We start from the raw sequence: 15,931 nt of genomic DNA, 5'->3' as shown, positions 1-15,931 counted from the left end.
AGAGAAGCTGTGGTGCTTGAGGAACGCAGGGGTTGTCTGGCTGGTCATTATGCTTGAACCAGCTGCTGATTTACTTTCTTCTGTATTTATGCATTTATGTAACCTATGTCTTCACCACTCAAAGAAGCAGCTCTGTCATAGTCCCCACCCTGACTAGAGACAATTACTCCTCTCTGTTTACTGTATTTGCGCAGGTCGCCTCTGAGCACATAATTACGCATGCTGAAGGCTGAGTTTGGAGTTGTTCTGTTATGTTTGTGGTCCGGACGTACCCAGAGGGGCATAGACTAAATGTTGCTTCACCTTATACAAAATATAACCCCATATTCTATGAAGGGCCTATAGGTGCAGCCATTTAAGCTCTGGGCCTCACTGGTTCCACGGTGGCTGAAGAAAATAAACATTATTTGGAAGCTGATTGCCCACTCTCAGCATAATTTAAGCTAAGTCTATCCAGGTGGGAGTACACAACCTTTTTTCTGTGGTGCACCCCGAGTGCAAGGGAAAAATGTATGTTGGGAAATGACTACAGACTTTAGAGGGTATTTTTTTAAAGAGGGAAGAGGATGGGTCTGGGCAAAAGCCCCCAATGTTTCAAAACCCTAAAAATGCCCCTGGTGTGACAGAATTCATCTAAAAGCTAATGATTAGTAAATTAAGGTTTAGAAGTTCTACATAAAATCGTGTTTTAAGTACAGCAGCAAATCATTCCAAAGTTAAGGCCCCGCAACAAAGAAGATTTGTTTCCCTCGGAGCTGCAATTTATGAAAAATCTACTTTTTGCATGTTTTGTACTTCGGTTTGGGTCTCTCCTTCTTAAAATAGTCCAAGCACTAAAAGAAACAGTACCGCTTTACAATAAGGTTCCGCTTAAAGTTGGCAGATGCATAGTTTCTAGATATGTTATTAATTAATCTGTAAACACTTTATGACTCATTCATAAGGGTTTACTATGCATTAATTAATGGGGAGCAATAGACAAAACAGATCGGTTACTTGTGAAAAAGTGAGCATAATCTGTTCAACTATATATTTCATCTAGAGTTGCTTATATTAAACATTTCAGACCAAGTTACTACCTGAAAAACATGAGACCTAACCTTACAGACTGCACTCCGCCTCTCTGCCTGCTCGGACGCTTTTTTCTCTGCTCTCTGCTTGCTTACATTTTCCTGCCTTTTACTTTTTATCTTCTTTTTATCTCTTAGCCAAAACTACAGAAATTGGATTTAGTTATTTTATTTATTTTTGGTTTTTATCCCCAGGCAAAAAAACTACAAAAGCTTAGAGGAAATCATTCAGCAGCTAAGTTCCTCCTCATGCCGTCTTAATGTTCTAGCCACAGTTTTCCTTAAGAAAGTTTTACTTGTCATAGCGTCTGATTTGACTCAGATAACAAACACGTCCCTTCTGTTAGGTGTTTTCCCCCAGTCACTAAAAACAGCAATTATCAAACCACTGCTGAAAAAGAACAATTTAGACAAACTACTACTCCAGAACTACAGGCCCATCTCAAACCTCCCCTTTATCAGTAAGATTATTGAAAAAGCTGTGTTTCAACAATTAAACCCCTTCTTAACAACGACCAGCCGCTTTGACGTTTTCCAGTCTGGCTTCCGTGCTCACCACAGTACAGAGACCGCCCTTATCAAGGTGTTTAATGACATCCATATAAATACAGACTGTGGAAGAACCACCGTGCTGGTTCTATTGGACCTCAGCGCAGCATTTGATACTGTCGATCACTCCATTCTGTTAGAACGCCTGGAGAACTGGGTCGGCCTCTCTGGTATAGCACTCAACTGGTTTAAATCCTACTTAAAGGACAGGGAATTTTTTGTATCAGTAGGTAACTTTACATCAGAGATGACAAAAATCACATGTGGGGTTCCCCAAGGGTCCATCCAGGGTCCCCTCCTATTCAATATCTACATGCTCCCTCTAGCTCAAATAAAAAAAAACAACAACAAAATAAGTTACCATAACTATGCAGACGACACACAGCTTTACATCACAATATTACCAGGTGACTATGAATCCATTCAATCGCTGAGTAAATGCCTCGAAGAAATCAAACATAGATGGGCCAACATTTTCTTCAACCGAATAAAAACAAAACTGAAGTAATACTTTTTGGACCAATAGAGGAGCGATCAAAAGTTAACACACAGCTTCAGCTGCTTCAGCTAGAAACCACTGATCATGCCCGAAATCTGGGAGTAGTGATGGGCTCAGACCTGAACCTCCAAAAGCATCTAAAGACAATTACAAGATAAGATAAGATAGGCTTTATTGATCTCACATTGGAGAAATTCACATGTCACATCTGCTCAGTAATCAGTAGTCAGAAGAAGGTGTCAAAAGTAGGACAAGGTGCATCGGTTATATACAGTGTGTCCTCGTTTCTACAGTGGATCAAAAAAAAAGGTTGTCTTTCTATCACCTGAAGAACATTTCCAGGATTAAAGGACTAATATCTCAGCAGGATCTGGAAAAACGAATCCATGCATTTATTTTTAGTCGAATTGATTACTGCAACAGTGTTTTCAAAGGTCTGCCTAAAAAGTCAAAGTAGATCACATCACCCCAGTTCTAAAGTCTTTACACTGACTATCAGTTTCTCACAGAATAGACTTTAAAATACTTCTGTTAGTCTAATAATCCCTGAATAGACCAGTTCATTGTTATTGTTTTGATGCGGGTTTTTCGCGCATGCGCGCCGGACTGGTAGGCAAAAGGCGAACACAATGGCGGACGCAAACAGAGAAACTGACGAGTTCTCCACGTATTTTTCTTCATTAGATAAAGTATCACAAGATCGTTTTTAGAGTAAGTTGATGGTTGATGGTGTCAGATTGCCAGATCCACACAGCAAAAGCCTGAAGGGACAGAGCGAGTATGTGAAATGCTGGCCAAGTGTTCCGTACCGCGACATACAGCTGCCTTATAAACACGGCAGGCCAGTACGGACAAGAGAGCACGAAAGCCCCTGAAACCACTGGACGGCTACAATTATTTTATATCGGGAAAAAGGCTCCAGCAACGGCATGAGGGATTAAGCGGTCAGAAAATGGATGGATGGATGTTCACACATGTTTGTGTAACATACGAACGCGGAGTCGGACACAGACCGCGCCTCAGCAGAGAGGAAGACCCGCCCGGTAGGTTAAAAAAAAAACAATTGTTCACTACGGATTATTTTGGTGTTTTTGTCTTGTTAAAATGGGTGGGGGTGTCGGCGACGTTGCAGCGTAAACACAGACATACTAGCGCGCGTGAACGGGTGCGTAATGCAGCCGCTGTCTGCTGCAGCAGCCGCGTCTCCGGCCCATGTAACGATCGCCACCTCCCCTCCGCCGCTATTTAAGAAGAACAATGACTAGTACAGAATTAAGTTGTATTTACCGGAGATGAAGTGTAGACTGCAAATTCTGTCGTAGTATGACGGCTCCCCCAGTCCATTGGGAGTGTCTGCCTGCGCTCTTTTCTTTGAAAATATCCATTTCTTTCTTCGTCTTTCCTCCTTCGGTAAACGACAGAAACGTACATCCAACGATTTGGAATGCCTCTGTGTGCAACAGGGAGCACAACAAGTCGTAGGCATTGTTTAGATTCCAAAAATAAACTAACAAAAAGTACGCTCTAAATCACCCGTTTTGTCATGTAGTAGACGAGAACAGTCCTGTTTTTTGCCTACCCGCGGGACCCGGATGTAGCACTGACGTCACGCGTGAACTACCCTATGGCTTAGCGCCTAAATACATCACAGACTTGTTATCAGTGTATAAACCCTCCAGACCACTCTGGTCGTCTGGCTCCAGCCTTCTCTGCATACCTAGAACCAGAACCAAACACGGAGAAGCAGCATTTAGTTCCTATGCTCCACTTATCTGGAACAAACTTCCAGAAAACTGTAAAAGTTTGTTAAGCCTAAGTTCCTTTAAATGAAGATCAAAAACACATTTGTTCAGGATTGCCTTCGACTGTTCTAGTTAAACTGTTTTACTGAAACATCATTAGTTAGTTCAACTTTGTATTACAACTGTTTTTAATGTTTACTTTTAGTTTCTATTTTCCCATGTTCTATTTTGTTTCTACATTTTATTCCTACTTGCTTTCATTCTGTTTTTTTCCTATATTTTATTAATGTAAAGCACTTTGCACTGTCTCTGTACTGAAATGTGCTATACAAATAAATTTGCCTTGCCTTGCCTTGGTAAGTGCAAATCGGTCCGTCTTGTCGCTTGCTCGCCTTTAGTTACTATATAATACATACTTACTAATGAGTTATAAAATGTTTACAGATAAATTAAAAACATGTCTAGGAAATTATTACCCATCTATGAAGGGAGCCTTATTTTAGCAAAGGTACCAAAGAAACAATCCAGCCATTTCTGGAAAAAAGTGAATGTTTTGCTCGTGTCTTAAAAGTGAGCCATTTCAAAAACCTCCTAATTATTTTGTCACAATCGGTGGGTGCTGCCCCTCAACTGGCAACCCCAGCAGACCCCAGCCATTCACCTAGTGGCAAACCAGAAGAGGACTTTGTTTGGTCAGCTGGTTTTACCAGTCCCTGCGCTGCACAATGGAAAGGGCAAATGTTTATTGTTGACTGTATTAAACATGTGACCATGCACATTCTCTCATTCACAGAGAATGTATAGCTTTATTTCACTTTTGAGGGCAAATGTTTGGTTTGTGTAAATCACGTCGCGAAGAACCCTTTTTCAAATCTACTAAGAGTAAATGGCAGGATTTACCAAAAGACTTCTGAAGGTACATCGTAGCCATACTGTTCATAGTAAATCTGCAGCTGATGGAGATGTAAGTACTTATAGATTTGTCTTCTGTGTTTTGCATTGCTATCTGGTAGAATCATGATTTGTCATTTAGAACAAGGTAATGCTACTGATAGCCTAGGGTGCCCGACAGATGTCCCCAATTTCGGCGAAAAGTCTCAGTTTTTGACAACCTGTCCATGGAAAAAGCTGTCCCTGCACATTTCCCTTGTTTGAGCATTTGATGAATGATTTTTAAAAAAATGGTGTAAGTAGAGTGTAGACCATGTGAGTTTTTGAAGTAAGAAGAGGAGGAAGGATGGGGGGCTGGGCTAAAGCCCCCAGTGTTTCAAAACCCTAAAAATGCCCCTGGTGTGAGCTATGACAGAATTCAACTAAAAGCACTTGCTAATGATTAATAAATTAAGGTTTAGAGGTTCTACATAAAACATAACACCGTGTTTTAAGTACAGCAGCAAATCATTCCAAAGTTAACACCCAGCAACAAAGTAGGCACAGTTCCCTTGGAGCTGCAAGGTGACCTATTGTGAAAAAATTACTTTTTACACCTTTTGTGCTTCAGTACCACGTGAGTTAGCATGTTGCACGTTATGACGGATGTTATGATAGCTGATTGTGCTCATGTTGAAGGAGGGCTGACTTGCGGCCACTTTTAAAAAACAAGAAATAAAAGAGCAAAGCACAAGCTTGGCACCACCAGCTGGGAACTGTCCTGTGATATTATGCTATGTGTGAATTCATTCATTTTGCTTGACTGGGCTGATCCTTGCTGGTTGAGGAGACTCCGTTTCTGTGTCTAGGTCTGACTCAGCCGTACCATTGTGTATCTGCTGGCAGCCATTTTCTCGTGTATAAACTGCAAGTGTAAACATTGAGTTTGGGAGCACGGCCAGCTACAGCTTATTTGCATATAATAAAAACAGCTCATTCTGAAAGGAGCTCAAAATAGGCGAAACTGGGGAGGTGAAATCTCACTATCTGAGAATGATTTTGGAGGGAAAAATGTAATTATCATGTTTAAATGGAAGCATATTAGGTCACCTTTAATTTCTTACACTCAAAACGTGTGATATGTACACATACTTGAGTGTGTTAACTAACATAGTGTTAGTCAAAACTGATAAATAATAATAGATATGAAAAATAAAAGAATAAATAGCTGTTGCTTATTTCTTTTAATTTCTATTAAAATAAATCAATTTGATTGTTTATAGACTTAAACTAATAATAGTTTTTTTCTGCTTCACATGATGTCCGTGATATTATGATCTCTGTCTCCCAAAATAGTTGTACAATGTGATGGCCTAACATTTGATTCATAAACATATTCCCGTTTAACTATCATTTTAAGACAAATATACGCTTTTATTGAGCTGTTTTAGATGCTTAAGACTCTGGAACAACTTCAGCTTTTCAAAAACTCCTGATGGCTAATTTTTAGAATAAAATCTAATTTGTTTATAAAATGGTTTAAAAGGGATTATTTTCTTTTTGAAATGGCTTTTGTTGTTAGTTAGTTAGTATTGACTTCTGAAACTGTTGCTGAAAGAATCCAAACACTCCAATGTGTTAATAATTAATAAATGAAGGTTTGACAGTTTCACTTCCTATTGCTGCTGTTGTTGGATCATATACCAAACGGCAGTCACTGAGGGCATAGACGCTTCACCTTTTTTGTTATACTTACTAAGATAAGATGAAATCATCTATTTTGTACTTCATCATCCCTGGAATTTTCTCAGGTAAGTTTTTATCACTAAAAATATAAGAAGAAAAGTTTCACATACTGTTGGTTGAAACCATATCATAGTGATGGTAAATTCCTAAAGTTGCAAGATAATGTTTTATATACTTTGCCTTCTTATTAATGAAAACGACTTATATTTAAATTGTGTTTACATGCAACAGAAGATACAAGAAATCATACAATGCAACATTTTATATTTAAAAAATGGGTGTATTTTGTCTTAAATTTTTACCTGTTTTATTTTTTGGTGATAACAAAATATGCCTTTGAAAAGTATGACTTAAACATTGAATGATTTTCACATTTCTTTTCCAAACAAAGATAACAAAATGTATAAAATTTTCTTACTCGGTTTTACAGCAGAGTTGACCACAGTGTATAATTTTAATCAGGTTCGGGTTCAGGTTACTTTATTAATACTCTAAGGTAAAAAAAAATTACAGTGAGATAAAGATGAACACACACACACACTGTAAAAACGAACACATAGCAGGTCTCAAGAATACAAATTTCTGCTCAGAGTACTCCAGGCTCAGTCAGGACATTCGAGAGGAAGGACACATCTAAATTTACAGAAAATCTATCAAATAAATTACAAATATCGACATCTCAAAGAAACCAATGTGAAAACAAGTTAAAACCAAACCACATTAAATGATTATAAGGCAAAATATATTGCACATTTAATGGCCTATATGGTACAGGCCTGTTAGCTTTTGTATTTTCAAAGTGTCTCTACATCTTATTTAATTTGATAACAGCAGTATGAACACAGCTGTTTTTATAAAGTTGTGTTCTGCCTTTTGGGACTAAGAGTCTCCGTCCAGGGGGGAAAAAGCTGAAGTTTGCTGTGTAAATAATCAAAATTTATGGAATAAGCTGCCTGCTGTACCTGTCTGGTGTACAGGGATAGAGGAAGCTGTAGTGGCTCAAGGTTCAGTCTCGATGACCATTTAACTGTTTGATTTAAGGCATTTCTCCCCTCTGAAGATATATGTGGCTGATCCATGACACCAACCACAAAGACAAAACAGTTTCATAAAAAATGGCCATTAAGGTTTGGTCAATATGAAAGTGTGAACGTTTCCTTTAACAGCCTTTTTACACACAACTTAAAAATTTGCTTCAAAGTTCAATTTGTCATCAATGACAGTCCACACATATTGATAAAAATTTCCAAATTCAATGGTCTGACAGTTGATTCAAATGACTTTGTCCACATGATTTACTCCTAAAAGCAATGACCATACCATGGTATGGTAAAACTCCTACACCATTGAATGAAAGCAATGATCACTGGGCCATGGCTGCTTTCAGTCTCAGCAGATTGACAGCTACAGAATCATCAACATACTTGATAATTTGCTGCCATGTTTGCTTTGACACACAAAAGAGTAAAATGTAACAGTGACCATAGGAATTTGTGTTTTAGGTCTAAAAGAATACTGTTTACTCTCAATCTCTGTGTCCTTTATAGTTAAAAGAAAACCAACAATCAAACCCACCAGGTTGTGGCCTAAATCAAACCCTTCTAGGAGCCTTTTTGAGCCTTAACAGTTGAAGTCTGATTGTGTTAAGAGTTATAGAAAAATCTACAAATAAAACAAGTAAAACTGACGTGTCCTATTAGGATTCAACTCTTTAAAAAGTAAATTTAGCAGAGCTTTGATAAAGATCATTTGAAATAAAACTGGAATACAGTAAAACCTTTTTTCACGTTCATTATTTATATTTATTAATAATTTTATAACAGAAATTATTTGTTATTATTAAGTAGGTCACAATCAGAAGAGGACATCTTAATATTGAGATGTATTTAATATTATCACTGAATTCCTGTCAAAACAAAATCTGCCTCTTCCAGGTTTATCTGATGGAGCTGGAGTGTTACCAGATGGTCCTCTGAATGGATCTGCATGTTGGACGGTGATGTTACGGACCAACCTCAACCCACAACCATTGCTTTCTGTGAACTGGACTTTTGGGCCTGATAAACCCATAGTAACCACACAGTCTTCTTCCAACTCAACTGCTCCAGATTATGAAGGCAGGATCACGCTCTTCAGGTCCACTGGATCTCTGGAGCTCAGAGAGCTGACAGTCAATGACAGTGGAATCTACTATGTTAACATTAGGACAGCTAATGGTACCCGTCAGATGGGAAGAACAATATTGAAGGTATATGGTGAGTAGATGTTAAAATCCACCAGAAAATAATTTTATGGTTTTTAAAGTTTTTGAAAAATTTGAAAATATACATTTCATAATGTTTCACATGTATTATGTCTTTATTGTGTAAAATCATTTTCAACTTAACTGCAGTAACTTTGCACCAGATATGTTCTCCTGGATAAATAGATATTCAAAAACGCAATACATTTATTACTAACTAAATCTTTGCAATTGGTGGTGATGGGCTCCAGCCCCCTGAACACTGACAGGACCAAGTAGGTAAAGAAAATGGATTGATTTTTGTTTACTTTCATATTTTAATACTAATCAATATTAAAATGTACATTTTTCCTGGTTAAATTTAGAATTTATATTAATATGAATTTTATTTATTTAGTTTCAGAAGGTAAAACATAGATTAGTTTGTGGAATACCCATTTTGAGGCAAGCCATGTTTCTATCGTTTTATTATTAGCATATTTAAACAACATTTTGTAGAGGAAATAATCATTTGATTGCTGCTTTTGTCAATCTGATCACTTCCCCCAAAACAATTCAAAGTCTAAGTTTTAAGGCAAACATGCCTTCACTCTTTGCTCAACACTGAGTACCCTAGTGTCACAGGCGCCAAAACTTGCAAGAAGAACATTCAAACTCCATAAAAAAGTCTCAGCCAGGATTTGAACATCTCTGCTCTCTCATATCGTCAAACTGTGAAGGATTCACTGATTTAGTGATCTTTTTTTTTTTGTTAAAAATATATCTTTCTGGAAAAGTTTGCTAACCTACACCAAATCATCAGTAGTTTAATGCTGTTAAAACCAAGAGAGGAAAAAAGGAATTTGGTGTCAATGCCTCAAAGGTTTGTCGGCGTTTTGTCCTTAATCTTGATTTGCTTTGTTTAGCATCCACAGCACCAGTTTCCAATGTGTCACTAACTCCCAGCAGCACGGAGCTGGTTGAGTTCAACAGTTCTGTCAGCCTGCATTGCTCCTCTCCTGGATCCCATCTCTGCTTCCTCTGGATGAACAACACCTCTAAGGTTACAGCTGGTGACAGAGTTCAGATCACTGATGGAGGATCCCGTCTCACAATAGTCAATGTGACCCGTTATGACGAGGGAACATACCACTGCCACGTGTTCAGCTCTGTGAACAATGGCAGCAGTGATCCAGTAAATCTCTCTGTTAGCTGTGAGTTACGAACCAAACTTAACAATTATAAACCTGTACTTCACAACACTGACCGGCGGCTATACATGAAAACAAAACCAAAGCACCTTTTTGTTTTCTTTTATTATAACACAACAAAATGACAATTATTGATCATATTCAACAATTTCCCTCTGGGATTATTAAAGTATTTCTGATTCTGATATTCACCATGCTGTGTTGAAATATAAATTTTTCACAAAATACTTCATTTTTCCACTTTTTTTTAGATTATGCTACTCATGAATAATTGTTTTCTGTCTTCAGATGGTCCAGAAAATACACAGCTGAATATTTCTCCATCACAGGAGTACTATGATAAAGGATCAGACATCAACATGAGCTGCACAGCTGAGTCTAAACCTTCTGCTGAGTTTCTGTGGTTTCTGAATGGAGATATGTTGCCTTATGCTGGACCAGAAGTCACACTGGTGGACATTCAGACCAGACAGAGTGGAAACTACAGTTGCCAGGCCTTTAACAATAAAACTTTGAGATATCTAACATCTCAGCCCAGCACCATCTCTGTAAAAGGTAAGTGTAAAGATCTGCAAAGGCTTAAGTCTTAAACATGTATTGTGAATTCAAGCTTTAATAATCTAGGTGATTGGTTTGCAATAGTAAAAACTCTGCTTTACTGAACTCTGAATTGTATATTTATTTGTAATTATTGATCTTAAACATCTTACTTGTAAAAATAATAAAAAATACATTTAGCTGATCATATTTCATACTGTATTTTAAGAAACCTTTAATGATCTTTCACTACTTTGTAAAGGACAAACTTCATTAAAGACAAAATGTTAATAGTAAAAAGAATGCAAAGGTTTATGGTCATTTGCAGCTGTGTAAATAGTATGCAGTAAAAATAAATAGTATTCAATGGAATGCTTCTCAATATATCATGACAATCAAAGTACTTGTTGACCTGAATCGTGATTCAGGTGAACAGGCACTTCACTTACACCAAGCAATAGCTTCTAACAACCCTGACAGTGACAAGTGGGTCATCGATTTGCATCTGACTTAGAATGAGCCTCAAAGGATGGGTCTCCATGTCCTTAAAAACAGCAGCACTCCAACTACTGGTTGCTCAAGAGCGAGCCGCCAGAATTGAAAAAGACTCCTGGGTCTTTGCCTAGGGTCTAGGTGCCGAAACGTTTTCAGAAAAGCTGAGCAAAGGCCCTGATGCCTGCGATTGAAGCCTTTTTACTCGCGCAGTGACCCAGATAACTGAGAATTTGTACAGACAACTTAAAGTTTTATTTCTGGTGTTCAACTAAAAAAATAAATGTAGTATACACATGTATAAGAGTCATTATATGTGTTGATTTAAATGATTATGACTTGCAGCAAATGAAAACACAAAATTCACATTTTCTCAAAGGTTGCATATTATTTAAGACTGACAAAAAAAGAAAATGATTGCAAAAATATGATATTCACACCATGTTATGCCCTACACAGTCACCGGCTGATCCAATAGAACCAGGAGGGTAAGCAATGTACCATAATTGGCAAAGAATCTACAACAGGCTTAAATCTAAAGACATGACACCAATGATTAAGAATCTGCACAAGCACCTTGCCAAAGAAGCTCTCTGTTCATAAAACAGTGTGTCTACAAATGGAAAGTTGGGTAGATAAAAAAAAAGCATTGTACAGAAAGGTGCACAAGAAGGAGGGACAACTGCAGCCTTGTTACACACAGTTCAGTGAAGTGTTACGATAAAATTCACAAGATTTGGTCTACCGGCTGGAGCCCGGGTTTCAACAGCCACCACATACAGACATATACAGGACTTGGGCTTCAACTTTTGCAGTCTATTTGTGGTAAAACACTCCTGATCCGGGCAATCACAGAAGCGTCTTACTCAGGCTAAGGAGACATATTGCTAAACTGTTGCTTAGTGTCCTCTTTTTAGATTAAAGCAAAAAGCCAACAATGCAAAGGAGCTGAAGGCAGCTGTAAAAGCAACCTGGGCTTCTTTAAAACATTAACATTGTCGTTAACATTGTCACATTAACTCACATTAATGCTAAGCTGACTCTCGTCAGATGGATTTTGTTCCGCAGAGCTCCAGACATCCATCTGGCATCGCTCCATTGGAGATGTATTTCAGAAGGAGGGGCTTTATCAAAAATGCTTGCAAATGATTGGATAAATCACTTGTGTGACCTCAACCACTTACATCAAAACCAACCGGTGACGCTGACGAGCGTCTTACCAAACCCGGTCAGGAGAAGGGTAAAAACATTGTTTCCATTAACAAAAGCCTTCAAAGCCGTTCTCTGGTGTTCTTTTAAAAGAATAATATTGGGTAGATTGGACAACACTGATGAAATAGAACCATCAATGTTACCACTTGCTTCCACACTGCGAGATCGCTATTGTTGTCTGAATCCAAACAGTCGCTTCTCTGAAACGTCACATATATGAAAATCCCACCGGCGGTCCTGATTGGCTCGTCCATTTTATGTGGCATTGAAATCCCTCCCAATATTAACGATTCCAGATGGATGTGCTGAGCCACGTGGAGATCTGCAGTACAAAATCCATCTGGCGAGAGTCAGGTTACATTAACTCATCATCTCCATGCCATGCTACATCGATGCAATAATTAATGAAGACTTAGCCCCAACCAGGTGCACATACCGTACAGTAGATGTACATACATCTATTACCAACAGTTGTGTATTAAATAATTTTTTTTTTCCATTGGTCCAATGTAGAAAACTGACCTTGAGAGGAATTAGAACTTTAGCTTCAAGCCATAGTCAACTATTAACACAGATAAACCTTTTTTTATTTTTCAATTTAAATTTATTCAATGAAATAAAATACAACTGCAAGATATGAATCAAATATAGAATACACTTGTAAAGTCTCTACAGCAGACACAGCAGTGGGCTTTTATACATTTTCTATGCTTCCTATGTAATTTTTATATTGAATATTATGGATTTAAGTAACTAAATAACTAAAATACACGTGTTAGCTGAAAAAATAACCAACATGTTTTTACATATAAACTGCTTTTGTGCATCTTCTTTTTTATTTCAGGAAATAAACTCTCAGGAGGTGTCATTGCTGGAATAGTAATCATGTGTTTATTAGTTATTGCTGCAGGAGCTGCTGGCGGCTACTTTATCTATAAAAGAAGGTACGTTTCTTCATGTGACGATCTACAAATTCCAGTTAATCATATGTAATAAAAGTTAATTTGATATATTTCTCTTTTACATCTAATTAATCCTACCTGCTAATAATTTCATGTGACTATCCCTAAATTTCACTTTAGAAGGCACCTTAAATGCTAGCAACAATCTGTGTTTTCTCAGTAATCAATATGTAAAAGTTAATTTAATAATTTTCTCTTTATCATTAGTACTTTGTTATTTGTACTTTAAGCTTCTAAAACTTGTTAACATGAAATTTATGATGATGTGCAGGTTGTTTAACACATTTCAACAATGTTGTTTTCCTGCAACGTTTAGAAAAGGTCTAGAAGCTAAATCACAGCCAGCCAAAACAGGTTAGTTTGTTTACATTTCATCATAGTTTTTTTCACTTTCCTAGTAACAAATTCAGTTTTAAATTTACCGTAATATATATTAAGGAACTTGTTTTGTTTACCACAGACCTCAAGGAAATATCTCAAACTGTCCAAACATTGTTGAACATTTATTTAGAAAATTTATTGTTACATGCTCTCAGACCTATCCTGAGCTTTTTTAAAACACCATCATCCAAAATATTTTCCTTCCTAGAACAAGAAAACGTGTACGCAAACATACCGAAAATAAAGGAAAATATTGAAGAGGATCACATTTATGAGAATGTTACAGGTGTACAGAGTAGTAAAGAACAAGAACATGTGTATGAGGACATGTCACAGATAGAGACGACATAAAATCAACCACTTTTTGCAGTTTAAAGGTGAGTTCTGATCTGATAATTAGGATTATGTCAAAAAAGAATTTTGGTAAATGTTTTTATTTAAATTTTCCAACAAAAAAAAAAAAAGGCCTCAGAAGTTAAATGGCATCTTATAAGACCAATATGTTGGTATGCAGTTAATCAATGCACTAATATTATTTTTTTTATTCTTGTTACGCAGATGATCAGATGACAATGATGCATGAGATGACAGGAAGAAAGTGTAAACATGTTTCTGTTGCTGTATTTATGCTTTTGATTTTACTCTCATTTATTTCCTTCGGTCAAAGTTTTAAAGTCTTAAAACAGAAAATTAAATATGTAAAGTTTTAATGATTTGTTAAATATGCAGTATTTAAAATGTTTAATGATATCAATACTTCATATTGATCTAGAATATCAAAATCATAGAAAGGTTTTATCGATGCAAAGCCCTTAACCAGATTTGTTATATCAGCTAAACCGTTTATTTATGTGAACTTTATCTATGTTAAACTGGGCTTGACATTTCAACCTCTAGCTTTGCTGGTGAAATGCAATAACTTCCTCTGATCGGTTATTCATGTCATTTGACGTGACATTGGTCTGAAAGGAGTGCGATAAATTGCCTCTCCACCAAAGATGCTTTATTGCTGAAAAGAGGAAGTTGTGTGAACAACAGTAAATAAGGACTATGCACTTCCTCCTTGATAAAAAGAAGAACTTCACATAGGCTGAACAGGTATTGGATACGTTGTTGTGTTGGGCTTTAAGGATAAAAACAGAGTTTGTATTTAAGGCGAGTTCAGCCTTTGACGGGGGTGACTGTGGACCTCTGCTATCTGTAACTGGGTTTACAGCTGTGTTGTCTAAGCTGTGGGGCCATTCCCTCTGCTGTTCAGCAAGAAATCCATGATTTATGTTACACAGCATGTCAAATATTTGGAAGTGTTAGAATTTATTATCATTTCCCTAATTTACGTCGTCAAACAGGCCATCCAAAGTGTGTAACCATCAATTTATTATTCATTTTTCAAAGCCTCAAGATCAAGAAGTTTCAAAATAATTAAAAGACCTCCTTATTTGTGTCATTATGAATATAATTGTTGATTCTTTATAGATGACTTTTGACTTCCATTGTAACATTTCTGCTTTTATGTATGTCCTTTTGGGAAGAAAATAAAAATAAAGAGGTAAATAACGTAGGTCCTCTAGCTAGTTTCTTCTTTATTGAAACGTTTCATCTTTTCTCCAAGATACGAAACAGTGGAGGCCTCCGGGTCAAATTGTCCCGCTCTCACATTGCTGTTAATGTGAGTATGCCACAGGCCCTTTGGGAACAATAAGCGTCCCTTAGAGCTCTTCCGATCAGTTGTTAGGCGGATGGTCCTTTTTTGCATGTGTTAATCCCTTATACTGCTGAATTTATCTAGAACTCTTCAGACTGAAGAAGTTTCTTGGAGAAGAGACATATTCAACAAAGAAGAGACCTATTTTTTTTTTTTTTTTTTACTAAACCGTTAAGGAATGTTGGTATACTTATGATGTAGATACTTCAAGAAAACCTAACCTGTGCTTGCACGGTCGTTTATACTGTTCATAATCATGTATTATATTACAATTTATTTGAAAACTCTATCATATAGAACATTATTGGTATGTATTATAATGCTTTATACTGATCCTGAAGACTGTGATTAACAAATAAACTTAACTAAATATCAGATTTTTTTTTTTGGTTCTTTGTGAAATACACCCCAGCACAAGGACTACTATAACAAAACTGATCTGCATGAAGAAAGTACAGTTTTCCCCTTATAACTTTTATTTCTACATGGAAAGCTTCAATCTGTTTATATAATGGAGATTGAGACATTTGACGGATACACAGTAACAAAGGCTGCAAAATGACAGCACATAGCTATAATCTGTTACATACCTATGGAAATTCTCAGTTATCTGGTTCATGGCAACAGCAAACAGGCTTAAAACAGAGGCCACCTGTCTTGAATGCATTTGCAGTGTGCGCTGTACCGATGGCCATAGTTGAATTGTGATGGCAGTACAAGGAAATGTGGCTGCA

At 37.0% G+C, this 15,931-nt stretch overlaps 1 protein-coding gene across 1 annotated transcript; it reads left to right on the top strand.

The window, feature by feature from the left end:
* The first annotated feature begins 6,447 nt into the window (after positions 1–6,447).
* On the top strand, positions 6,448–14,403 carry LOC118562642 (carcinoembryonic antigen-related cell adhesion molecule 6-like). Its single transcript, XM_036135207.1, has 8 exons — positions 6,448–6,541; positions 8,411–8,731; positions 9,633–9,911; positions 10,197–10,463; positions 12,994–13,093; positions 13,428–13,465; positions 13,701–13,869; positions 14,051–14,403. The coding sequence occupies exons 1-7, from the start codon at positions 6,496–6,498 to the stop codon at positions 13,841–13,843; spliced, it is 1,194 nt and encodes a 397-aa protein (XP_035991100.1). The 5' UTR covers positions 6,448–6,495; the 3' UTR covers positions 13,844–13,869; positions 14,051–14,403.
* Positions 14,404–15,931: the final 1,528 nt, after the last annotated feature.

The sequence above is a fragment of the Fundulus heteroclitus genome, chromosome 3 (genome assembly GCF_011125445.2).
Source record: "Fundulus heteroclitus isolate FHET01 chromosome 3, MU-UCD_Fhet_4.1, whole genome shotgun sequence".
Classification (NCBI taxonomy): domain Eukaryota; kingdom Metazoa; phylum Chordata; class Actinopteri; order Cyprinodontiformes; family Fundulidae; genus Fundulus; species Fundulus heteroclitus.
The sequence above is the reverse complement of the archived record's forward strand: the minus strand, read 5'-3'. Positions and strand labels throughout refer to the sequence as shown.